The 26,588-nt window shown below is 46.1% G+C and overlaps 1 protein-coding gene across 1 annotated transcript; it reads right to left on the bottom strand.

The window, feature by feature from the left end:
• Positions 1-1,627: 1,627 nt before the first annotated feature.
• Positions 1,628-25,557, bottom strand: nectin3a (nectin cell adhesion molecule 3a). The gene is made up of 6 exons (XM_062473157.1): positions 25,155-25,557; positions 11,838-12,185; positions 8,466-8,765; positions 7,136-7,253; positions 6,872-7,023; positions 1,628-4,735 (listed from the first exon to the last, which is right to left on the bottom strand). Exons 1-6 carry the CDS (start codon positions 25,243-25,245, stop codon positions 4,086-4,088), a joined length of 1,659 nt encoding a protein of 552 aa, XP_062329141.1. The 5' UTR covers positions 25,246-25,557; the 3' UTR covers positions 1,628-4,085.
• Between the last annotated feature and the right edge of the window lie 1,031 nt (positions 25,558-26,588).

Raw genomic sequence — 26,588 nt, forward strand, 5'->3', positions numbered from 1 at the left:
TCTCTCTGCCCTGCCCAAGTCCACTACTGTCCTCCCCCCGACACCACAGAGAAACCAACAGTGGCCATGTGACAACGTTTTTGTTGTAACTGCGCTGCACTCTCCCACCCTCTGCAACATTTCGTTATTTCCAAAGCCGTGAGCTCAAACAATTTGTCTGTTCAGCTATGTCAGCTGTGGCCTTTGATGTCAGCTCCCTACTGCTCTGTTCGTGTTCATTAGCTAACAATCGCAGAGGTTTTGGGGGGGGCTGGAAGTGAAGGCAGCAAGTGGCCTTCTCCCTCACTCGACTCCTCTACAAGGCAAAATCAAAACGAAAACACACATGTACCTGAGCTTTGAACCCCCCTTTAAAAGCTGCTGGTGAATTTCAAGATATACATGGCATTTTCAAATTTGCAAGTCTAAGCAAACCTCCCGTTTTACAAGCATATTTGTTTAAGGCTATACCCAGATGCAGTACCCTATCTTGGGTGGGGTCGCCCAAGAATGTTGAAAGCGCCTGCTGCTGTTTCACAAGGTAACAAAGCGAAACACATTTGCTGACAGACTCATTAAGTGTGAAAAAATCCCAACAAGAACAATCCTCTCACAGACAGACAGCTGCGTAAGGAAGGACGGGGGTGAAGGAGCAGAATGAGCCCACCAACAGTTATTTACCCACACAGCCTGCACAAACATGCAGATGGGAACTGTGATGGATTAGGCTGGGCCCAGTCAGACAACAGGCTGCTGATACACAGACTGTGTTTGGGCTCAGACCACGGTGGCTGCTGAAGTGATGAAAGCAAACGGAGAGAAAGGAGGTTCCTGGTTGACATGCCAGAGGAGATTACAGGAGATCTGGTTTCTGCATTCACTCTGAAGCTGGCCTGGAGGGAAACAATTGTCAGTCTCTGAGATGTAGACAATGTTACTGGTCGTGCCACCTCATCAAGCAGGTTAACACCAAGGACTAAACATCAGCACTTACAGGATGGCTAGAGGCATGGGATGTGAGAATTACACACGCATTATGTCATTCAGTATTAACTGAGCTTAGAATGTTTCAGATGAGTTCATTTCCATACTCAAAGTGTAACTGATTGGATGAAAGAACACCACTCTAGACAATCACTCAATACCTCATTAATGCCTTGCTAATGGGGCTTGTGTCAGAGGGCTGAAAGATAAGAAATGTCCTGGAGGCTGGTGGGTGGTCAACCTTCAGACCCACCCCAGCACAGGTGTGATGGTCCCCCTGCCCCCCACAAAGGGCCTCTCTTTCTTGGTTCCTTGGGGCCAGTGACAGAGAGGGTGGCGACTGGGATAAAGTGGTGTAGGGGTTAAATGGGTCAGTTAGTCCAGAACACAGGTGTGGACAGTGGAGACTGTGTCTGTGGCAGTGACTGATGGGTTAACGGGCAGGACCTGACCTTCTGGGGTAGACGTCTCTGCCAGAGAGGGGCTTCAGAGGGATCGCATGAGCCCTAAAGATACTCCGGAAAATGATTCTTTTTTGGGGAGGAATTTGGTATATTATATATAATGTGTATTTTTATTCAAATCTATATATCCGCAAGAGAAGACATTATCTAACTGGAAGCTGACAAAGTTGTCTGGGCGTACAGAACACAGACCTGTTAGACAGAGTGAAGGATGCTGTTTTATTACAAACCAAGACAAACGGAAATCTGTCTCTTCTTTCCAAAGTCATTCATGAGCAATCAATCATTTGCAAAATGGCAATGTATAAAATAAACCTCTTGAGAACTCATAAAATATGCAGCTGAAGAGAACAACTTCAAGCTCTCATCAGGCAGGTGCTCTTTAATGCTTTTCATCAACTAATGCTCTGTGCCCGTTATGGGCACTAAAAGACTTTATACAAAAAATATGTTTTTTTTTTTTAATAAACAATAATAATACAAAAAGAAGCAGCCAGAATATTTACAGAACAGTATTATTTTCTATGGCTCTTGCCTGCTTTGTAATTTTTATCTAAAATTTCCAGTGAAATATTAATAATTACACTTTTTCGGTACATACTTTGTAACTGAGTTGCTACAGGAGTCTTCACTGGTTTAAGGCATACACATTTACCTTCAGTCAACTGCACTGGTTGAAAACAAAGAACTAACAGTAAACATCCAAAAGGAAGACATCAGGAGGATCAGTCAGTCTTGTCAACAGTGATGAAAGCCACAACCTTCCACCTGTACGAGCTTGTATCAGCTGATGAGCCCATCTAAGGCGTCTTCGGGGTGTAAATTAACCATGAGAATGTAAGCTGACATTCTGCCATCACAGTTAACTTAACATAATGTACAAAAACAGACTATGGATGCTTCCAGAGAGAAGAAGATATGAGAATAACTCAAACAGGGGACAGATGACAACACAAACAAACAGTCAGAAGCATCCCATCACCTCCGCTCCTAATCAAGCCCAATGCCAAAGACCAGCCACTTAAAACAGGAAGTATGACTGAGACAGAGCAGCAGTCAGAGAAAAACTATAATATATTATCCCTGGACAACATTTGGCCTCTTTGTGCCAGTGTTTTTTAACAGTAGCTAAGAAAAGCCATTTTCACTGGGTGTCTTTGCTGTGACAGGACTAGTCTGACAGCTATGAATCCACCAAATAAGAAACATGCGTGCGCATGCAGACACAGACGCTCAACATATCACTGAGGTTAAACACACGCCAAGTCCATCCAGCAAAATAAAGTTAATTAAAAAGCTTCAGCTTTGAGGTGAGGCCTGTGCTTTGAGTGTGGGTTGGAGTGACCTAGCCTGCAGATGTGGCGTGTGTGTGTGTGTGTGATATGAAAGTGGTTTATTCTAAGACATCTGAACCCTCTACCAAATAGCTGGGAGTGTCATAGCTGGGAGGGAAACCGTATGAAATAAAAGGAGTGTGGCCTCAATCTGTAGAACCCCCCCCCCCATCAGATACAAAGAAACCTCAGGCTGTAGCCACCATCTTGATCTACCACAGGAAGATCCAGCCCCCCTCCCCCAGCCAGCGTGTGGTTATAGGCTCTTCACTGACTGGGAGCAGGGATCAGGTTTCGTGGATTAGCTTTAGCCCAGGCCTCTTTGATCCTTCACCCGCTCCTCAGGTACAGTAAAGGTCCAGGGGCAAGGGTGACTAGACAGAGCAGGAAGTGCCAGGTCAAACAAAGGACAGGTGGTTGATGTCACAGGTCAACCAATGTGGTTGTCAACCACAACCACATTGTATCATAGTATCTTCAGCTACATAACCACCCAAAGCAACCATTATCCATCATGGCCGGCAAATAAACTTGTTCTTCGTGGCTAATAAAAACAAACTTATTCCACGGTTACTTTAGAAGTATTTATACATGGGATTCAGAAAACTGGAGAATAATTTTGCTCAATAAATTTGAACTCAGTAGGCCTACAGTTTAGGATCACTGACAGACTCATGTGAATTGATTTCACGTGGCAGTGGTAATGACAGATATCTCCCTTTAGTATAATAATGTTGCTTCATTTCCCTTTCTGAATGTCAGTTAGAAAATTTGTTTCAGCGTAATTTGATTCAAATGCTCTTAGAGAAAGCAATCAGAATGTAGCCTGTCCTTTGTGAAAAAGTAATTTGATCGCATGCAAGCAATTAAGTGTGTAGTTACAAAATACCATGGATTATTAGAGGGGTGGAAAATAACCCAACATATTGGCCACCTGGTTAAAAGGATACAGTGTTTTCCAAATGAGGGCTGTAGAGCCGGAGCCATGATGTACGAAAGGTGTTTACAGACAAGACACGCCATGAAACTATCACATCCCTTCAAACTCACACACTGAAGCTCCTCCAATGTGAAGCAGAGGCAATTTCAAGAACACTGATCATGTTTTCAGACAAAAAAAAAAAAAAGGTTGCAACACTCTTTGTAACACGTCCTACGAGTCTTTAAGATCAGAGGTTACAATCAAAGCAGAGATGACTCCCAAACGGGCCGGAGGCTGGAACTCTCCCCACTGTCCACAACAGTCCTTTAAATTGAGCTGATGGACGTGTTCTGATATCTCAACAGGTTACAGTCTGTGTCTCTGTGTTCCCTGCTCCTCCTCTCAGACGTACCACTCCCTGCGAGAGATCACAGATCCGTCCATATGGGAAACATAGTCGCTGTCTGTGCCGTTGTCATAGCAGTCCTCCGGGATGTAGGGGGAGCCGTTGGATACCGGGGGGCTGTGAACAGGAAGTCCACCGTGGTGCATGTTGTTGGTGTTGTTGTGATACTCAGGATAGTATCCCCCCTCCCTGAGGGCTCTTGGCCCATTGCCCCAGTCCTCCGTGTCCTTGCGGTCGTCGGTGTAGTCGGGGTAAATGAGTTCTCCCCCGGGCTTGGGTTTCAGGTCCTGACTGCCCTTTCCCGAGCCGTCCCCGGACACCTCCTGCAGCTCGTGGGGCTGGAGCACGTCCAGCTGGGACTCCTTCTGCATGTCGGATGGGCCCAGGTACTGCTTGGTGTAGTAGTCTCCTCTGAAGGTCCTCCTCTGGCGCATGAAGCAGGCTCCGCCCAGAACCAGCAGCAGCACCAGGAAGAGGACCCCGCCCACCGCGCCGCCCACTATGGTGCCCAGGCTGCTGTCGGGCAGGGACGCCAGCGTGGGCGAGGTGAAGAGGGAGCTGTGCCTGTCGGCGGCCGTGCTGGTTTCACGGGTCTCCATGACGGTGGAGGCCGAGGTGAGGGGGGCAGCTGTCGTTGGCGGAGGGTCTGGGGGTGTGGAGAAGGGAGGGAGGAGAGTCAGGAGGAAAAATTATTACAAGCCATAAAAAATAAATCACATTTTATTAAATAGTACAATCCTACCTCAGAAACCTCGCTACTAAACCCTGTCTACAAATCTCAACCAGTCCAAGTGAGGCAGAACATTACAGCATCTCTACAAAAAACTAAGAATTTGAGAGGTTGCTCTGTTGAAGAGCCGTTATAAGTGAGACTGAACAAGGTATAGGTTAAACGTCCCAATCAATTTAGCTATTGCGTGTGAGAGTGAGAGAGAGCGAGCGAGAGAGAGGGGGGGGGTGAGTGTGAGAGAGAGAGAGAGAGAGAGAGAGAGAGAGAGGGGCAGGGTGAGAGAGAGAGTAAGAGAGAGGCGCAGAGTGAGTGTGAGAGAGGGAGAGAGAGAGGGGCAGAGTGAGAGAGGCACAGAGTGAGAGCGTGCATCTGCTTAGTTCGTCCTCTCTCTCTCTCTTCCAAAGCCACGGGAGGTCATGTGAGGAGATGAATCTGCTTGGTCCATCAGCATTGACCAGCAGTGATGTCAGCAATAGCACCCTCCAGCTTTACACAGCCCAAGGTCAGCAGCATTGTTCCATCGCCACACAGCCAAAGGTCAGCAGCATTATCTCCCTATTGTAGCCCAGCCTCCGGGACTAAGAAAACAGTCTGACACAAGAGTCTCTGGAGACAGACATCAAAGAGCCTAACTACAAAGCAATATGACCTGCAACAGCACAGGCTTGGAGGCCTCCAGTGGGCATGAGGGTTGACAATACAACTGATTAAACACAGCCCAGTCCCAGTACAGCTTCTAATGACTTCCTCTGATTTACCTGAGAGAGAATCCAACTAACCTGCAATTACATGCCAGTGGCCCTGGGGATGGAGATAATGTAAAGCAAGGAGGGGGAGAAGGGGCAGCTCAAGGTCAGTGAAGAGATAAAAAACACTGTCCTGTCACCCATCAACCCTCAACCCCCCCCCCCCCCCCCCCCAACCCCACCCTGGTGTCTTGCTAGGGAGGGGCAGAAGGACACCACACAAGGGGGCTAAGCTGAGCTGCTACAGCTGGTCAGGAGGAGAGTCCACAAGGGCACAGAGACCACTGGGCATGTGAAGCAGCCACATGAGGGGGGAGGGTGGGTGGAGGGTGCACCCATGCTGGCTCACGTAGTCTCGGCTCTCCACAGGGGGCGGGGCTGAGATGCAGCATATGCCCGCCTCCTCGTGCTGGCCTGATAGAAGCACGATAATTGTCCTTCCTGGACAGGATGTCAGCCATGGTGTAGTTTTTAGAGGAGCCTCCTCCAAAACTTGGCCTCAGCACAGATGGCGCATGACAGGCAGTGCTGGGCCCGCTCCAGACTTCTCCTCTCAGAGAGCGAGGAGAGGAATCGGGCGTCGGGGGAAAGCTGGGTCCAAAAACAGCAGTCAGTATGTTTGGATGTGGATTAAAAGAAAGAGGGGAGGGAAAAGAGAACGAGTTCTCATGCTTCACGTCTAGCTCCAGAAGAATGGGGCGGCCAAAGATGTTAAGACATGAGAGAGAGAGGGGGGCGTGGGCCCCATCAGGTACTGTGCAGCAGGCCTCAGGCCAAATAAAGCTAAAACCTGGTAACAGACCTCGGAGGAAGGTTTCCCTCCATTTAGCTAGTCTCAATTCTAAACACGAGTGATCAATTCTAATCATCAGTCTTTATAAATACCTCTTCTGAGTCAAGATGAATAAATTACGGTCAGATATGCGTTTGTTATGTGAAACACATTTGTCTGTGATTATTGTGTTTTAAATTTAATTCATTGTTTCCAACCCAGACACCCGACCTTGAATAAAAAAGAAACTAAAAGGGTCCCATTGTAGCACGCTGTGCTCCCAGTAAAAAGCTGAAAAACCATCCACCTAGCAAAATAAATCTGCCGCAGCCAAAACCACAACAGTGTCCTTTGTTATTGAAACTGTCTGTTTTCTGTGCTCCTCTTGTTTCTGGAAATGTGGAGCAAGTCGAACTGGGCGCTGTCAGCTCGTATGAGGAAATAGATAGCTACTGTACCCCAAATTACACCACAAAGTTAAAAAACTAAAGCTGGTGATGTTGGAAGATGAGTGATGAGGGGGAGGCAGCTCACCCTGTACCCAGAAGTGAACGTCTTGACTCCGGAGCCCGATGTCGTTCATCACCTCGCAGCGGTACACGCCTGAGTCATTCCTCTCCAGGGGCCGGGTGAAGCTGAAGGTGCTGTTTGCCACAGCCACACCGTCAGGCATGGGGGCATCCATCCTGGGGGAGGAGGGGAACAACACACGGCTTGTGAGCAGAGAACCAGACAGTTGGGCTGGACGTGTCCATGGGCTGCAGAGGTCGAGTCCGGTGCAGATTAGAGGAGACTCACCTGGTCCAGGAGAAGTGGTGGGCTGGAGGGTTAGCTCTGGCAGAGCAGTCCAGCTTCACGTCAGCCTGGCCCACAAACCAGCTCCTGTCCCTGCCCTCCACAGACACCTCTGGAGCGACTGTAGCAGACACAGGACGACACACACACACAACATAGCCAGGTCAACAGTTAAAAGATGAAAACAAAAGGTCACCTTGTTCTCTTTAATAAACCTGTTAAGCTATGATCTTATGCAATAACTGCCAGAACAGCGTCTACTTCAAATTCATTTCAAATGGACGGAGCAGTGAGCATGTGCGTTACACGAAGTGACCCCTAGCAATCTGCAACATGACAAATGGGGGTTTCCAGAGGGAACAAAGCAAGCAATATAAGCAGAAAAGTGATACTAGAAATGAAAAAGGGAGCCACAAATTACTCTGGGAGCGCACAGGTACTGTTGCCGAAATAAAGGCAAGACAACTAACAAATGGCGAGGCGGGGGGGTGGGGATGGGGGGGGTTTGGGGGAATGCACTGCTGGGGGAGGTAGGCTCTAACACCCTCTCCGGCCCAATACCAGTCAGAGATAACACAATTTCATCCCAACAGAAGAAAAGCCGCTGTACATGTTGTAAACAAACAATGACTCCTGTCTCCAATTTTCCCATGTTTGATTTCCCTTAGGAGCTGAAAGCACATGATTACAGGGGGAGCACCTGACTATGTCCCTTGACCTCTGCACACAGGTCAGTGTCGAAATTGTGCTTCTTTCGCAAGTTAGAAATCCCCCGTCTCTGCATTAGACACAATGTATTGAGCCTTGAAGCTGCTTATTTCCTGTATTAACCACGACCCCCCTCCTCCACTGCTGCTGATGATGCTGCTGGGGGCCTGATCAATATTTCATAAAATGGCTTCATTAGCCTGCACTCATGCCGTCTAAATGAGATACTAGCCAACAGCCCAGCTTGCCAAGGAAGCAGGCATCAACAACTCTCACATTAAGATGAATCTCTTAATGGTCCTTTTATGGGTGAAAGAAGTGGGTCAGGTAGCAGGGTGGTCTCTGTGTACTCATACTCTAACCCATTAACGCAAGTTAAAGGTCAGTAATTGCCTGCTTCTGATAAACGTGGTAACTGGAATCGGAAAGCAGAGCACCCAGACAGAAAAACACGCCAGCTGTCTTTGACAGGCCGGTGATTGACATCAAGTGCTGTACAGTACGCAAAAAAAACTGCAGAACTTTGAGTGACTTGGACTCTAGGCTCCACTCTGGTGCTTACTAAGCTCTTAAGCCAAAGTTCCCAGCAAGCTAACCCCTTGTTGCCTGGTCCCTGCACACTTACACTGCACGTTGAGCGTGTAGGGGATGCGGAACTCTGTCTGCAGGGCCGGGTGGCGCACCACGCAGGTGAGGGTCTGGCCCTGGTCCGCCCTGCTGGGCCTCCAGATGTAGCCCACCTGGGTGGTGGTGGTGCCGTTGGGCTCGTCCTGCGCCCGCGTCTCCAGGCTGCCGTGCAGCCCCGTTTCCCAGAGGACCTCGGCGGCGGGGCGGCCGCGCTCCGCGATGCAGGTGGCCACCACCGTGTGGTTCCCCCCGTCCAGCAGGGGGGCAGAGCCGGCCGACACGTACACCTTGGGCTCCACTAGGGAGGGGAGGGGGGGAGGGAGGAGAGAGGGGAGGACAGGGGAGGGAGGAGGGAGGGGAGGAAGGAAGGAGACAGGATTGGAGAGGGGAGAGACGGGAAATAAATTACAAAATGAATATTGATCTTTTTTTATATATGAAGATTAATAAATAATGGGCATCATAAAACAAGGGATATGGGCAGCAGGAAGTGGCCACAGCACACAGAGCTGCAGACAGGATTGATGTCTTGCATTTCGCAGATATCTATAAAATAAATTGATGAGCTGAGCAATTTGATAAGAGGAGCACTTCTCAAGGTAAACAAGCTCTCCACTGTTGTACCAGAGACGCAAATATGTTTGTGTGTTTGTGAGAGGTTGATATTGTGCTGTATCGACCCTCCCAGTTCTCGAATACTTACAAAGCATTTCCATGAAACGTTCCATAAAAAGTTTCAGTTCCCGCTCTCTTTCTGCTCAACCCTTACGGCGTGTTGGGTAACATGAGTTTGACCTACATTTCAAACGTCTCACTACTAATGGTTCTCTGGAAAGTTAGAGGATCTGTGGACCTGTTATTAGTCCTGTGTCAGTCGCAGCACTCAGTGCAGTTGTGTTTCTGTGTTTGCTTTCAAGGAGATCCCAACAGTCGAGTAGGGTTGCTGTGTGTCGTTCGGTACTTTGGAGCCAGGCTTATGTTACATTGGCTTCCTGTGAATAACTGGGGCTTGAGACGTGACACAGATTTCCTCAATAGGGATGTAAAACAGATCCATGTGAGGGAGGGGACTGGGGTAATGGAGGCTTCTACTTGCCCCAGCAGGCAATGAAGCAGGAGGGTCAGTGTTCTGCTACGCTGACGTAAACACAGACGGAGACCGGTTCATTCGTCGTGAGCACACAGGCAGGATGTCCACCCGTTCAGATCAGGTGGGACACAGAGGGGAAGAAAGGGCTTTTATGTAGATGAGGATGGAAAGCAACTTGGCAACAAGGCTTACATTCATGATCCAGGGAGGGAGCGATCTTGATTTTCCATCGCTACCTCTCTCTCTGGGTTTCCCCCTGCCCTGCTCTGTTTCCCAGGTCCATTTCTCATCCCCAGTGTCTCCGGTGCTCTATCTAACCCTCCCCCATCTCCCACTCTCAGCTCTTTCCCGGTCTCTCCTCTCCCTCCTCCACGGTAGAGACTCCATCTCTCCTCCCCCATCTCCTCCTGTCTCTCTCTCTCTCCTTCCTTCTCTGTGGTGGGCATTACCAGCTGCTCCACTTCCTGTCACAGTGATGGTCACAGCATGTGGGGCACATGCATACCCCTAACCTCAAAGACGAGGCCACCACCCCCGGACATCTGCCGCCCCCCCTCCCCACCCGTGGGGGCAACGGTGGAACGACAACTCTTAGTAACCCCTGGCCCCCCCGAGACCTCTGCTTCCCAAAATAGCTCCAATACCTTCTGCAGCCCGGCTCGCGCTCCCCACCCCTCAGACCACAGCCTCTTTACAGCCCCCTCCACAGACTTTTCCAGCCATTCCCGACCCCCCCCCCCCCCCCCCCCCGCCCCGACTACAACCGTCCACCATGGCGCTGTTGTGTTAGGCGGCTGCCTGGTAACCACCCCTCTCTCCTTACACCCCAACGGTAACCCCCTCTACGCAGGGTGCTCATGTCAGGGCGGGGGAGAGGGTGGGTTCTGTCTGGATGAATGGAGAGAGGATAACAATTCCCTGTCGGCCAGTGGAGGGCCTGTCTGTGATCCACCTACTGTATGATCTGCTCTGCTCTGCTCAGCTGAGCACTGACATAGCCAGACTGGCTGGCTGGACAGATTGAACCTTGCAGACTAAACACCAACTGAATGTTTGCAGGCCGTGCTGCAGAAACACAGACTACCGCCTGTCAGTTGGTCACATTAACAATACAGATATGACCACTAATAATAATAATTGGTTTCGGTATTCAGGACATTGAGAAATACGGGTTTGCATTATCTAACAGCTTCAATCAATAAAACATCAGTAAAATGGCATGCTCAACAAGCCATGTAGGTAGGTCTTTGTTATACTGCTGTTCTGATGTTCTCTTCCGTTTCAGGATTCTGCTGAATACAGGAGGGAGACGCCGTTATTGCTCACATCAAGTGCTTGTCACGGGCCGTAAAACGGCCATGAGTGGGGCAGTCAAGTCTGGGGCTGAGGAGAAAGCAGTTTATGGTTGGAGGATATAATAACTTAAACTGAGCAGGACGCTTTGCCGCAATGTCAGTCCCACTGACGTCTTCATTCGGGTACTTTCATGGATTCTTAAGTTTCCCTGAGGACACTCCCGAGCCGTGGGGCAGCGTTCCAACTCATCTTATCAGCAATTTGAAACGAAAGGTCATTCTCCTTCTCTCAGTATCGGAGGAGTGTTCCTCTACCTCAGGTTTTATTTGTTTCCAGGCTGGGCGTTCCGCAGAGCTCCCCCCCACCACCACCACACTACTGGTGCTGTAACAGTCTGGGCCTTTTGTGAGAGCTCAGGACTGAACAAGGAAGACGAGTACTGAAAGGAGATCCCATTACATGGAAGTGCTGTTCACCCTCTTAGATTCCCCCTGCACCACTTATTATGGGTAATCTGCAGTTAAATGTACCCTTTTTCTTGGCAAATGTACAACTCCTCACTTCACGTTCTACAGTACAGGTCCTGCTCAAGTGGATGAAATTGTGTACAGAATGTCAACACGTGTTTGCCGCTTCAGTTCAAATGAATAACGAAATGTCAATGAGCACTTGAATATTTATCAAGGGTTCCTGAGGCTGGGTTGGGAACGAGAGAGAGGTGAGCCTGGGAAAACTCGCAGCACAGCTGTGTACTGTGACTAGGAGCTGGGATCTCAATGTGAATGGCTGCCATCCAGGTGGTGATTTAGAGCCATTGGGCCACTAGGGTGAGGTCCTTCAGAGAGTAACTGATCCTTCCGGGTCAAACACTTAGCTACTGGTGACCCGAGAAGCACCTCATCACAACCAGCCATGTAAGGGGGAGACTTACAGGCACCGTATAACACAGAGACGACAGTAGACAAGTTGGCCTGTCCTACATACCCAATATGTTGACTGTGGTTGAGGCTTGCGTGTTGCCCAGAGGGAAGGTGGCCACTTTGCAGGTGTACGAGCCGACGTCGGCAAAGCCCACCCCTTCCAGGACAATCGTGGCGTCCTGGATGGAGGGGGACAGGAAGGAGACGCGGCGGGCGTACTCTGGGGAGATGGAGATGCCGAACTCGGGGTTAAACACCGCCAGGGTGATGGTGCCAGAGGGCAGGCGGCGCTCCCAGGAGCTCTGGGTCAGGCTGAGGTTGGAGCCCACCTCGATCCGGCAGCCCAGGGTGATGTTCTTGCCCAGCACCGCGCTCACCTTTTCGGGGACCACCACCTGGTTACTGCTCACACCTGCACAGGGAAGGAGGAGAGGAGATGCAGTCAGATGGACAGTCACAAAGAAGGTCCATGCTGCTGGTAGGAGATCACAAACATGACATTCAGACAACATGAACCAGGACTAAAAGACAACACCATCCCCCTCAGGGATTAGCAGAAAGGTGGTAACTGAAACTTAGGTGCTAACAGGGGTGTTATCCACCACGGCTACAGACTGACGGCCCACCGAATTTAAAATTGCATTGAAACCCTTTCCACACAAACCAAAACATGATGTTGAATGGCAACATCTACATACAGTCTGGAGAAAGGAAGGGAAGTGAGGATGGGGGAGAGGTGATACAGGATAGGAGGATGAAAGAGGTGTGAGAAGGTGGGAGGGTCTACACACCCACAATACACAACCCACAGCTTTCTCTTTGCTCCGTGAGGGATTGTTTGACCTCATAAAGGGAAACAAACTACAAGGTGTGTGGCTGTCCTGGAGGCTGGTTTAGTCATCCCAGATCCTGGTAATTCCTTCCTGCTCCATTTCAAAGTCAGAAAATCAGCCCAAAAAAATCTTGACTCTTTAATGTCATCATCTACAGAGCGCAGCCCAGTTCCAGACACAAGATTAACCTGGAAGCTCTATATATTTCCCCCTGGCGTTAGAATGTCCCCGTGTCCACATGGCTGAGGAACAGGGACCACATGAACCCCGGACCTGCTTGGGACCCGGGGGAGGAACCTCCTCCAGGTCTGGGGTTAGCAGACAGATTCGTCTCTGTCTGGGACCCTTGTCAGAGAGCGTTCCTCTGTCTCCTCCATAATGAGCAGCACACACACAGCCTTTCTGCTCTCCACAGGGTGCACAGACTGGCCCTGCAGCTAACTGGCTCAGCTTCTTGCCATATAAAGCAACAACAACCAAACTTTTCTGGAACAAGATTAAACATAAAAGTAATTTGATGAGAGATAGGGGGTTTCTCTATAAAATAAAATAAACCTTTAATCAAAATATATGGCCACTGCAAGTTAATGTGAACATGCTTGATTCATTTTCAGAGTAACTACAACTTTGCGTTCATGTTGATGGCCAGTAAGATGCTGTAAGCAAGCACAGAGCCAGGTAAGGTTAAGCATAATGAGCCTGACACAGATGCTTTGGCTACTAGTACTGTACATTTACATTTAGTCATTTAGCAGACGCTCTTATCCAGAGCGACTTACAGTAAGTACAGGGACATTCCCCCGAGGCAAGTAGGGTGGAGTGCCTTGCCCAAGGACACAACGTCACTGCTGAGAATCAAACGGGCAACCTTCTGATTAATAGCCCGATTCCCTAACCACTCAACCATCTGACCCCACTGCAACGCTCCTTCAGTCATATGCATGATAAAATGCTCTGATCCCGTTCAAATGACTTAAAACTATCTTTGGGCCTTCTACTAGCTCACAGCCACTTTGATTTGTTTTTAACTAGACAAACCTTTTGAGAACCAAATTTTAACAGCTGCCTAAAAAGAGCCCATTCAGCTCTATAGGAATAAGTACTTCAGGAGGGAAACGAACGTGAAACTGAAATAAATCCTAAATTGCAGGTTTCACATGCAGTCTCGTGAAATATATTCCTATCAAGACTGAGGATTTTTTTCTCCAAACATAATAACACAAATGAGTCATTGATGCCCACATACACATTAAAAACTTTAACAAGAGGCTCCTATGAACTTTACAATGCCTTGGTCAAGATGGAACTGTTAGGGGAGATCCTCGTAAAAAATATCCCAAATATTGTTTCTAGTCAAATATATTTTTGAATTGTGATCAGTACATTCATAAGGCATAGGCCTAAAACTTTTTTTTTTTTTTTTACAAATTTGGGAGACATACATTTTTATTTAGCCTACCTAGGATGTGTTTGTAAAAGTAGTCAAATGACTGGTATTTTCGGCCCTTGGCTTGAATTTGAGTGGTAAGCCACAGCTATGTTATCTTGGCTAGAAGGGTATATAGGCTCTCCCAGCCTCCCCTGTAATTTTAGTGAACACACACACACACACACACACACACACACATACACACACAGACACACAGACACAGGGAGAAGGCAATTCTCCTCTGACTAAAACATTTAGTGAGTGTTTCACCATGTGTATGATTCATGCATTTGTTTTCCTATCACATGAATCATAAGGTCTGTGTTTTCGCAGGACAGTTTTAGAAGCATTTATAGCACGGAGTTCTGTTACATAGGCTACATGTTGCACTGCATCAAGTCCTGTTCTGTTGTCCTTGTGGTAGTATGTTTGTGTTGAGCCAGGGTGCAGTTTGAGTGCTGTGTGAGCTTAGGTGTAGCTGGGGGTCAGGGTCACAAAGTGTACAGGCTCTACTCCACAGCTGAGGCAACAGCCGAGTTTGGCCCCTGTTCACAAGCCTACCTACTGTACCACAATAACTTCACACAAACATACCTTTAGAAACTTTGAGGCCACGGTACAGTAGTAAAGGAAACATCACTCATTACGGTTGCCAAAGTCAAAATCAGGCTATAAATTGTCCACAAGGTGTTCATTCAATTACAAATCTAATCTTTCACCGCTAAGATAAGAAATATTTGGAATCGTTGACCATTGTTTTTCGATGCAATCTATGAACCACTCATTTCTGTATCTGCATTGTATCAAATGCTGAAATGTGCCAACTCTTCCAAACAGTGCTCAACCATAACACAGTGCCAGGCATGTGTGTCAGCTATCCAAGCACGAAGTCTCAGAGTGAAGTCTCAGCAACATGCCCAACATAGTCTGTCACAACACACACACACACACACACAACCAACCACCCCCCCCCCCCAGCACACTTTAGCCTAGGAGTGCGTGTCTCTGTGTCAGCTTCTAAGGCCTGTCAAAGCACACACAGTAACAGGACTCCATCACTGCTATTCTCTGTTTGTTTAGCAGACAGTATTTGGGAGGGTGGGGAGTTTGAGACTGCCCCCCCCAACCTCGCAGGGGGAGAAGGGGGCACAGATGGTCTCTGCGTGGGACACCTACACCCCTAGGAGCACAGAAAGGGGCTGCTTGGCGACACTTGGACCTACCATCCAAACAAACAAGAGTTGTTTAAACACACCCAGTACTGGAGGTAAGAGGCACCAGTTCAGATCCAGGGTTCAACATGAACTCTTGTCAGGTTGTCCCAGGGCTACAGTCTGTCTGCTGGAACCCTACATTCAGACAGACCACAACAATCCCAGCGCATCGTACAGGCTTTAATTCTGTTTCATACTGGGCATTTGCTTGTCTTCTAGTAGTGGTGATGAAAAGCAAACAGTCATGAGTCGACATCTGTTACAGATAGTACACTTTAGTAAAAATAAAAAATGAATGTTATAAAACAGAGAAACAATACCAAAGTGTGGAGCACAATGGATCTCTGAAACGTTATTATTTTAAATTGATTTGAGTTCCCGACTTAAAGTTGCATCTTTGATGGAAGGGTCATGTTTAAGGGGGAAAGCCCCACAGAGGAAATGTTGAGTCTCATCTTTGGCCATCTAACTCAACACAGGAAACGCAGTATTTGCCAAACAAGAGATTAGTAAAGAAACTTTCCATCCAAGAAAGGCAAAAACAACCCCCAAAAACCTGAGGCAAGAATGAAATCATGAAAAGAAGACGTAGTTCTTTGTCTTGGGAGCATGCTTTGTGTTTGTTCCTCTCCCTCCTGACATCTCTAATTGCGACAAGCTGTTCAGAATACGCAGAGATGAATCAGAATCTTCGCCTAGCAACCGGTGTAAACATTCCACACCGGCCGCTTGACGAGCCAAAGATCCCCTCCCACCCAGACCTGACCCGGCATGACAGACCCTGGTCTTTCCCGAAGAACCTGGTCCAGCCCAGCCCAAAGACCTCCTCTTTGTGGTCTTAGGAAGCAGACATGACACATCTAGCGGAGCGTGCCATGGATGCTGAAAGGATTAGGAATGTAAAAAAAAAAAAAAAAAAATCAAGAAATTCCACCACCACAGACCCCTGACATGGAATAAGAGCCAGGTAAAGTAGTGAGAGATTGCCTAGTTGCTTAACTTTAAAAGGGTGATTTACTGTCTGACATCAGCTTTCTTTGTTGGCCATGGCTCTTAAAACACTGCACTCTTAAAAGGTTTCAATAGGCATTTGAGAGCCATTTGTCTGCCTCTATCATCCTTTTAGGAGTCCTCTTTAAAGGAATAAGGAGAGATAGAAAAAGCACAGACAATACCCATTGTATGGGCTGGTTTTATGGTGCTTAATCAGAGAAGTGCCTAGGGGTGGTGAACTGTTGGTTTACCGCAGGTCCTTTATCGCAAGGAATATTTGTGCAGTGTGAAAAAGCCATTAGTGCCCACACCGACTGTAATCTAGCCTACCCCCGCCCTTCCTAGCATTGTGACTTGTGAGGGTGTTTCAGCTGGATAATATATGGCAAACACACACTGACAGGGGCCTTTCAGAGGGGCAGGCTGTTGCCTTTTCAGACCTCTTCAAGACCCCTTCTGTCCCCCACACAGCACCATGGCTGTACACACGCACGCACACACACAGGGCTGTGCCCTGCCCATCCCGTCACACTTGATTGAAGACCCACCCGCAACAGAAAAAGACAAAATCAATAGTGTTAGCCTACAGAGCAAAAGGATGGACTGCAGGGCCATGCCGACACACTAACTGCAGGACCTGTGCAGGACGTTCTTAAGCAGCACAAACATTTTCAGGACTTTGATGGCTTTGCTTTAAATCTAGGCCTAGTTCTGGAAAGCAGAGCATTAACCTAATTACATACAGAAATGTGCACAGTTTTGCGGTGTATTGAAAGGCCAGGCTTCAAAGCAGAGTGGGGGCAGTATGAGAGAGTAGGATCTAGGAGGCGACTGTAACACTCTAGTGTTTCTTAACCGGCAGTGTGAATGAGATGGGCTAATTTAGGAGGCGTTTTGTTAGGGGTCAAGCCAGGACCAGGCCCAAGCTCTATTAGAGCACAAGTGTATGACACTTGAAATGCTGGTGACAACAAGACAGCCATCCCTACTGTTAATGTTATCGCTCCTCTGTGTTACTAACAAACAGGTGCATTTACACTAAGAAAACCCTGTTGGCTGAAGCTTAGGCCGAACACATAAAACCTACAGTATTGGTAGACAGGACACTTTTCTGTCTCATGCAACTATGAAGTATGATGAAAGAATATTCAACATCGTATCTAATAAGATATGGGAATTGGGATATTTTGTAACATCAATCTGACAACTATTTCAAAAATGTATTTGGAAGCTAGGGCTTTATGCTGTATTATCTCAGTTGAAACTATCATACAGTCATTGTACCCAAACAACATCGTACAAAGTGTGGAAAGAATATAATTTCCAGCACAGCATCGTCAGGTCGTCGGCAGCCAGGAGGGTGGATCCTATACCGCGCATCTGCCACCCTGCTGGGCCCTGTCTAAACAGGCGGTTGGAGAAGGAGAGCGGAGAAGTATGCTATTCCTCACAGTAGTCTGACAAAGCTCATGTGTAAATCCAGCAGTGGACCATGCCTAAAGCAACGCCCTGCCATGGAGTGAGGAGACTCTGAGGGCCTGTATACTATGTGAACCAAGAAGGGTTGGGCCCTTCGACATCCTTCCTACGGGCCGACGGCTACAATCTCCTTGAAAGACTACTGTATTCTCAGCTTTGACAACCTCACGAAGGCAGACTCGTGTATTCCCATACTGTACATTGACACAGAAATACAGCGACATACCGTAAGCCCTCGGGGGAGCAGGCCCCCGCCACTTACTGACCAGACTGACCCTTGCTAAATGGCCTACTGTAGATACATAATGTGTCACGTGGTTTCAACATGTCACAAAGACCCTGGAGGACATGAGATCGTTGTGGTCCAGGATTCAAAATGATTCCCATGGTTTTGTTCTCTATTTATATTTCTAAAACAGCAGGGCTCCAGACTGCAACCAAATGGTCGTATTTTGCGACCAGTTTGAGACAATACGAGCATTTTGTACAAGCACTCGCGCATGTGCGACCTACACATTTGGAATTTATTGGGTGTGCACAACGTCAGCACACGTTAGCAACGACACATAGATACGATGTTCTAGTAAGACAGCGATATCAGCGAGTCCTCAGCATTAGTATCGTAGCTAGTCTTAATCTGCCAGACAAGTGGGTTCCCTTCGTTCTTTTGGTGAGCAGTTTCACAAGCCCTTCTTACCCGGCGTCATGGAGCTGAGCAGCTAAATACTTATTAGTACTAGCGTTGCGACTGTATCCCTGCCTGTGTTTGCGCTGTTTCCCTGTTATACTCAGCAAGTATCGTGTCGTGGTGTCGGAGGACTGATCGAAAAGCGCATCATACATTTAAGTCATTTAGCTAAGACTTGCAGTACGTAACGTCACATTAAATCATGTATTTAAACTCAAACTTATGGGGTGTGTCGCTGTATATCAGTTGTAAAAATGTCTGTAAAAAAACGGACCCATCTGCAACCGACGCAAGCACACCCCACAATTTCCCAAGAAATTGTACCAGGGGCGATTCTAGGATCAGACCTTTAGGGGTGCTCAGACCCCAATGACAATGTGACATGAATACAGTGCCTTGCAAAAGTGCTTAACCCCTTTGCTAATATAAATCCCTAATTTCACTGGATACAAATTCATACATTTATGTATCATTATGCAAAATATTGAATGAATGAAAAAACTAAGGATGTCCCTTTCTTCATGAACTACCAGCATCAAATGATAATTAACAATATATATATATATATATATATATATATGTATTATTATTTTTAGGGGTGCTGAGATGAAATTTAGGGGTGCTTGGGACCCCTAAAAAGGTCTAAAATTGCCACTGAATTGTACCCTGTCTAGTGACATTAATAATTGCATTGCAGGCTAATATAAGGTGTGCCCCTAAATGTTCTGCTTGTGCTCCTAAAACATTCAGTCAGGGGCTACTGTGCTACTAGTACATTTACATTTAACATTTTAGTCATTTAGCAGACGCTCTTATCCAGAGCGACTTACAGTAAGTACAGGGACATTCTCCCCGAGGCAAGTAGGGTGAAGTGCCTTGCCCAAGGACACAACGTTATTTGGCACTGCCCGGGAATCGAACCAACAACCTTCTGATTAATAGCCCGACTCCCTAACCGCTCAGCCATCTGACTCCCAAAAAAAGTTAATCTGGAGCCCTGAACAGTCATTGCTTATAGTGGTAATTCATAAACTCTTTCGACAACTAGGTCTAAGCTGTCCAAGGGGAATGCAGCATGGTGATGGAGGCTGTCACTAAACAACAACAGTCGTGAGGAAGAGACTGGAGTGGAGGGGGCTAGGGTATCGGATGGAAAAAATGATGACTCAATCTTGGAGGAAGCTAGCGTTACGTTAATGAGAGTGGCATTTGTATTTGAGAGAGACGTTTCCTGTGACACTGTGAATACTGATTTTCTTTCAAATATGTATGAGCCTGGAGAATTTCATGGACAAGCACTGTGTGACTCCTCAGTACAGTGTTGAACAAACCTGCTGGATACTTGTTTTTAAGTGCTAAGCTACTACACCCTGTATCTACCTTCTATATTTAGCCTTGTAGAGTAGGTCATACGTTATATGCAATATACAAATTGTAACTTAACCTACCACTGCAAAGGAGGGAACTTGGAAAACTAAAAGGATTGCCGTTAAGTGAGCTTCACTATCCCTCCCAGGCGTATCTCATCTGTCCTTGTAACGTGCTATAATTAGAAAATGGTATTAAGGAATCTTGGCAATGGAGAGGATGGATGAGCAAGCGAAATGTGCAACTGTTCCCATGCCTGCCTTTTCTGTTTGGCAAGAGACAGGTTTGTTGAGCAGGCAAACAAACAGCCTAAATTTGTGTCTCAACTACTTTGGGTACTCAAGGTATGGTGGTTCCAAGTCATGATTGGGTCACTTCGATCAGCCTTCGTTCATTGAAGAAGATGATATTTGTGAACTTTGAGAGAAATACTAATTTTGTTTAACACAGGGAAGTAAAACTATGAAGTGAAACATTACGGTTAACTAGGGTTTACTTTATTGATGGTCTCATCTCATTTCAACATTTCAGGAACTACAGGCAGGTTCAACGGTCAGCTGGCTGCCGTTGAGTCAGATGCTCTGGGCATTCTCTCCAGCCTGCCTCGCTGCTTGTGTCACTGCGTACCACTGCAAACAATCTAGCAGAAAGGGAAGGCAGCAAAACAAAAACACAGCTCTGTACTGCGTGGACTTTTGTTGTTAATAAAAGCAGTAGTTTGGTCAGTGAGGAATTTCACTGGTCAGAGGGAGAATACTTTCCCGCCACTCCCCCTTCCCTCTCTGTTTCTAACCTTCTCCCTTTCTCCCTCTCTCACCCTCTCCTTCTCTGTCTCTAACCTCCCTTTCTCCCTCTCTCACCCTCTCCTTCTCTGTCTCTAACCCTCTCCCCTTCTCCCTCTCTCACCCTGTCTCTAACCTTCTCCCTTTCTCCCTATCTCACCCTCTCCTATTCACTTACCCTCTCCCTTTGGAAGATTAGCGCCCTAATCCTGTCTCGATGCATCGTACCACCCACTTTGAACAGTGGGCTAGGACATAGGCTAGGTTAATAGTTTAAATGTATCTCAAGAACAAACCATCTTTTGGGAATCATAAAAAACAAATCACTCTGTCTGAAGAAGGTAGACTACACTGGAAGACACATCCTGCCTGTCCAAACCCTCAGTCCAAACCCCCTTCCCTGGCATAAACCTTACCCGTTTGTCCAGAATTACCCCAGGAAACACAATAAAGAAAGACCCACCCAGCAGACACAGTCAGAATAAGAGAAGAGGGAGGTGATGGAGGTGAATAGCCACCTCCACCTTCAAGAAAAGGCTCAAGACGCACTTGTTCCGGGAGTACAACGGTACTTAGGAATGGTTCGCTTGACCCGATGTTAGTTTCCTCAAGGATCACAATGACTCTTGCTTAGAGACTTGTTGCTCTTGTGGTTAGTGGTAACTGACTTAAATTTTTGTACTCGCTGTGATATATTGTTTTATTATTGTTGCTTGCTTTTTTTCCACAGGTACACTTGCACTTATAGCAGCTCATGTTGTTTAATTGTAACTTGTTTAACTACATGCTCTTATGGTTCTTCCCTTTGGCACTTATTTTGGTTGTTCACAATGTGTGCTTCATGTTTTGGCTACTCGCAATGTTTTGTGGCTATCTCGTTGTTATGATCAGTGACCTATGCACTTTGTAAAGCTCTCTCTTGGAAGTCGCTTTGGATAAAAGCGTCTGCTAAATGAATAAATGTAATGTAATGTAAATGAATAGACCCTGTATGAATAGAGGGCCATGGTGGGTCTGGGAGGCATAGGCTAAGCTGTAGGAAGTAGGAAGGGTTTGGCCAGTTAAATCCTGGTCTGAAATCCAGGAGTCATAGCTGCTACACTAAAACAAGTGGCTGGTTTGCTCTGCTAGCCAAATCAAGTTCTCCCTGTTTGGGGACAGGCCTGGCTGTAGGTTTGTGCGTCTGGTATAGCTTGATTTGAAAGGACTATGGCTTGGGGGGTGGAGGAGGACTTAAGCCACGTGCTATTCTTATGATCCCCTTTCTTGTCATACTAGTCGATGACACTGAATCAAGGCCACTTGAAAGATTTGACTTGAGAAATTCCTCTCTGCTAGTAACGCAATGGAAAACATTTTGTTTATTGCAGCCAGAAGTAACAGGCCTTTCTATAAAGTGTAGAGGATCTGTATCAAAGTAGTACACCTAAGGTAGTAGGTTCAGGACCAATATAGCACAAAAGAAAATAGCCTAATAAAAATCTATATTGGTTAACTGTAATCAGAGATCGAGATGTCAAAAGGAGCAATTGCCTCAGAAAGAGCATGTCCCAAAAACTAAGTCACAGTCCATGGCATAAAGGGGGATAAAGATTCAACCTTGAAGGTTAAAGTCCGGTCGGTATCATAGTTGATGCCATACTGCACCGTTAGACATGACTCATGAGGAACAAGTCAGATTGCACTGTGGACCTAGCCTGAAAGAGCTCTGTCTTACAATTGTTCTTTGTGCCAATGGAAAACCCTCGTTAAAAACTTACAGAGCAGCTAACAACTACAATGAGACCAAGATAGAGCACCACTGACAGCAGACCGGCTCTTTGTGCAGTGTCCTGTATGACATCCAGTATCTCACGAGTCATTACTTTTTCTAGCAGTACCTGTGTGACAGCATGTTTCAAATAATTACAGCTTTCGATTAAGACCATTTAAAAACAAGTGTGTGTGTGTACCTGATAGTATGACAGAGCTGGAAAACTGAAAAGTAGCCGCACCTGTTTCCCATAACCCTGGAGCTTGTCTCTTAAGGGGAACACACTGCTGACAAAGCACATCCTGCTCTGTGCCACTCTTAAATACTGCACTGTTAAACCACAATGCCCCCTTGCATAGGTGCATGCTGAGATCTGCTCTCCCAGTGGAAAAATTGAAATTCCTGACAACAGTAGATAAAAGGAGGTTTAGAAGGCTGCCTCTATTCATTCACAGTTGGTCATTAACCATCATGATATCTTAAAGATATTTACCAGCCAGTTGTAGCTCTGAAAAACTCAAGTTCACAAGTCGGCTATATATAAGAAATACTAGGACGCTGAAAATTAGGGCTCAAGCTTCCACTGTGGGCTAGATGGTCAACAAATTACAGCGACTGAAAATCTATGACATTTGCTTTAAATTGGTATTAGGTGCGGGCTAGTTCCATAAAATAAGACCTTGTGCACAACGTAGATGTGGAAGGGCTGCATCACAGGTAGCCCATCTTAATTTAATCCAAGTTAAAGGCATGTTCCCAGGCTCTATCCCAGGCCAGGAGGTCACTCTTTGTCCTTTACATCCACTAATGGACTACTGAGGGGTATCGTGCTGCCTCTACATCTGTCAGAGGAGGGATGCATTGAAAACACTAAGCGAGTGACGGTGGCCACAGTCTCTCTCCACACATACACCACTTCCCACAATAAAGCACTCATCTGCTCATGGCTCTCAATCAAAAGAGCCTTTTAATGTGATTGGCAGCATTCAGACTGCTGCCTCAACCAATAGGAAGATCAATTAAGAAGATCAGAAGAATACCAGCTGTGACTCCTCATAGATGTTAAAGTTCCTCATAGATGTTAAAGCCATTTTCAGATTTCAAATTCAAATGACTATAGTATGGGTGGATTACTTTGGAAACTAAATGATGATCATAAAAGATTACCACTAGGCAGTCACTTATACTGAACGTCAGAGAAGCCAAGATACCTTATTAATGTTCTGTTTTTTATATAAAACCTTTATATAGTAACTTATATAGAACTGTTTTGCTTGTTCAAATGTATTTTTGAGTTGAGTCTGTAATTTAGGTGGTTCCATTATGTTATTTATATATATTGGGAATCACACAGCCCCAAGAGAAGAAACCACAAAACTATGTTCTTCAATTACAGACCTTGCAGCCACGCCTAAAACTATCCCTTCCTCACTCGGCTGTCTGACCTACACTCCTGCTATGCTGAAAATGACAGTCAAGAAAATTACACAATCTCCATAAAAACAGCTTGGCGACAAATTACACTCTCCTCATTCAAAGTGTTCCCTTGTTGAGTTTCAGCAACTAGGTGGAAGCAATGCTTTTCGTCTGTTTATGAATTAAATAGATCAATAATTAATCAAAGGGAAGAAGGGTAAGAGACCTTCCAACTATCACAACAACAATACTTAAATAAGGGACTTATTATTTGCAACAGTCTATCCTTGACAGTCCATCCTTAACAACTGCGTCCTCTGCTGTGTCCTCCGATAGCTGTGTGGTAAAGCAAACCTCCCCAGCTGTACCATATGTGACAGCAAGACTGGAAGGTGCTTTGGCATGGAGCCTAACTGCAGGTCAATACTTCCAGACTCTGCGGCTACTGTGCTTTCCTCTCAGTCACTGAAATATGTCTTCATTTCCCCTGCCACACACCCAGCCCTCAGAGGCTCGTGGCATATCACCTATACTGTTCTCACCTGACACGTTCACCTTTTCTCCCATATCCTATTCTATTCACCAATACTTACTCAATTAGACTTTTATATAGCTACAAGCCTTCTCTTGGCAAATTCCCAGTGCTCACCAGAGCGTTACAATACCTTGCAGAATCTTTATTTTATTTTTTTCTTCCTTAGAGTTTACATGAAGTGAAGCCGACAGGTAGAAGAGCATCTTAAAATTGTGAGGGAAAAGTCAGGTTTCGAACAGGTTGCAACAAATCCAGGTCTGTCTACTACAGGAAAGTCCATTGTCACTGTTCGACAAGGGAAAATGCCACTAGGAAGCCCTCCTTCAGAGGTTCCGCTATTTACCAAAAAGGGGCAATTGTCTGCCTTTAACAAATGCTATGACTCCAGGCAGAGCGCAAACCCCAGTTAGCGAGCAAAAGACACCCACAGTTCGAGCAGCTAGGCATTAAATATTGAGACTGTAGTTACCTAGTTAACAAATACAGTAGACGTATTGTTTGGTTAACTTGTTGGTTGAATTCCTAGGAAAATAGGTACTCTAACAGCGGTAAGTATGACATTCGTAAGTTGCCTGGCATGGACAAGGTAAACTTCACTGAAACTAGTTGTCAGTGGACCTGATCTTGTTAACTTGTCATATTTCAAGGAGAGTTAACTGACTAACTAACTTTAAGTTACTAATATATACAAAACTTCTAGACTATTCATAAGAAACCGTTAGCTCAGTCGCAGTGAGCACAGACGCACTTCTATACAGTACTTGTCTTGCTGGCTAGCTACCTTGCTAGCTACAGTGCAGCTAATTAGCAAGCTCGCTAGCAATCAACTTTGTATTTCATCAACTTACAAAATACCACCATTGAAGATGTGTAAATAAAAAAGTTACTTACAGATTAATCCATGCATGACGATAAATAACAATGCGGCTCGCAGTCCATTTAATGGCACAGTACTCTTGGGGAGTAGCAATCTTTTCGCCATGATTTCTCCCTGCACTTTCGCTCCCTGTCTTTTCACTCCGTGCGATTTCTCCTCTGTTCAAATGCTGCTGCTCGGGAATCCTTTTCTCACCATAGCGACCAGTCTGCGCGTGGGCTGTACCAATACTCAGTTTTGAGTGTTGAGATTTGTCACAATCGTACCTGCACCTGCCATGATTTCAGTTGCAAATTCCACCAAGCAATTTGATCCCTTTCATATTTTAAATTACAATTGAGTTCTGGCACTTCTGAAATCAGCAAGGTTACTGTCCTGCCTGTCCAATCTTACACCATAGACAGACTTTTCTCAATCGCCATAAATGGTATCTGCATTCAGCATGAGTCAAAAAGTCGCATTTAACAGGTCATTCGGTGCAGAGAAGTAATCGAGTTTTTTTTACTTGATGACTAGAGATAAAAAGTGATCTATCACCTACAGAAGAGTTGAAAGTTTTAGATCTACACCGAAGTCTAACGTTTTTTTTATTTTTTATAAAGTCTAAACACCAAGGTTGTAATGGTCAGGTAAACACAAAATGTGCAACGGGGGTCACGTTTGGATTTTAGCAATCCATACGGCTCATACTCAACAGGATATTTTTATATGGCAAAAGAATATCACGTACAAATACTGTTCCATTGTATAATGTATGAAAACATTTACTGTAAGATTTACATCTTAAAAACAGTTTCATGGACGAACATTGGATTACACTTTGATTGATTTGAGATTTCCAACCTACTACAGTTGCCAAAGTGAAGTTAGAGCTGTAAATGGGTATGGTGTTTCAAGCAAAAAAAGCAGAGTAGTCACATGATGTCAAAAGGGCATTCCTCACATTGATGTAAACAAAACTATAATAAATGGATTGTATGACAGCAAATCTGTGCACAGCCAAGTAATACTGTCTTCCTTATTTACAGATATCACTCAACTGTGGCCTGTGTTGATATCTTCATCCATCGCCTGTGCTAGTTCCAGTTCCCTGTGTCTCCTTAGGGAAGCATTAACTGTAGGGATCCCTCCTGCAATATTTAACCCTGTCACACTCCTCTCTCCACCATAGGGCCACAACTCAGCCTTGCTGTGATTAAAGCATGACCCATGCTGTGTTGCCACTCAGCCCCATCCCTCCCTCTCTCCCTACACCTCTTAGGTGTTATTTATATCTTCAATCTCTAAGTAAAAGAGGTGCCATTTTCTACAATCAATCACCTGCCCTGGACCACTTTGGTTGTGTTCAATTCATATGATGTTATGTGGTCTCAGTGCAGTTGACAGCCTCAGGGGGATACGTTAATGAGATGATCAATCACATTTGTTAATTTAATTTAATGCATTGT

This window comes from Osmerus eperlanus, chromosome 11 (genome assembly GCF_963692335.1).
Source record: "Osmerus eperlanus chromosome 11, fOsmEpe2.1, whole genome shotgun sequence".
NCBI classification, from domain to species: Eukaryota; Metazoa; Chordata; class Actinopteri; order Osmeriformes; family Osmeridae; genus Osmerus; species Osmerus eperlanus.

Bases quoted from the DNA above. Each gene is read 5' to 3' on its own strand.
- nectin3a (XM_062473157.1), bottom strand. From the start codon at position 25,245: ATGGCGAAAAGATTGCTACTCCCCAAGAGTACTGTGCCATTAAATGGA. The intron at 12,186-25,154 runs GTAAGTAACTTT...TTCCCTGTGCAG, and splicing joins CGTCATGCATGGATTAATCT to GTGTGAGCAGTAACCAGGTG. The intron at 7,024-7,135 runs GTGAGTCTCCTC...CTCCTCCCCCAG, and splicing joins CACCACTTCTCCTGGACCAG to GATGGATGCCCCCATGCCTG.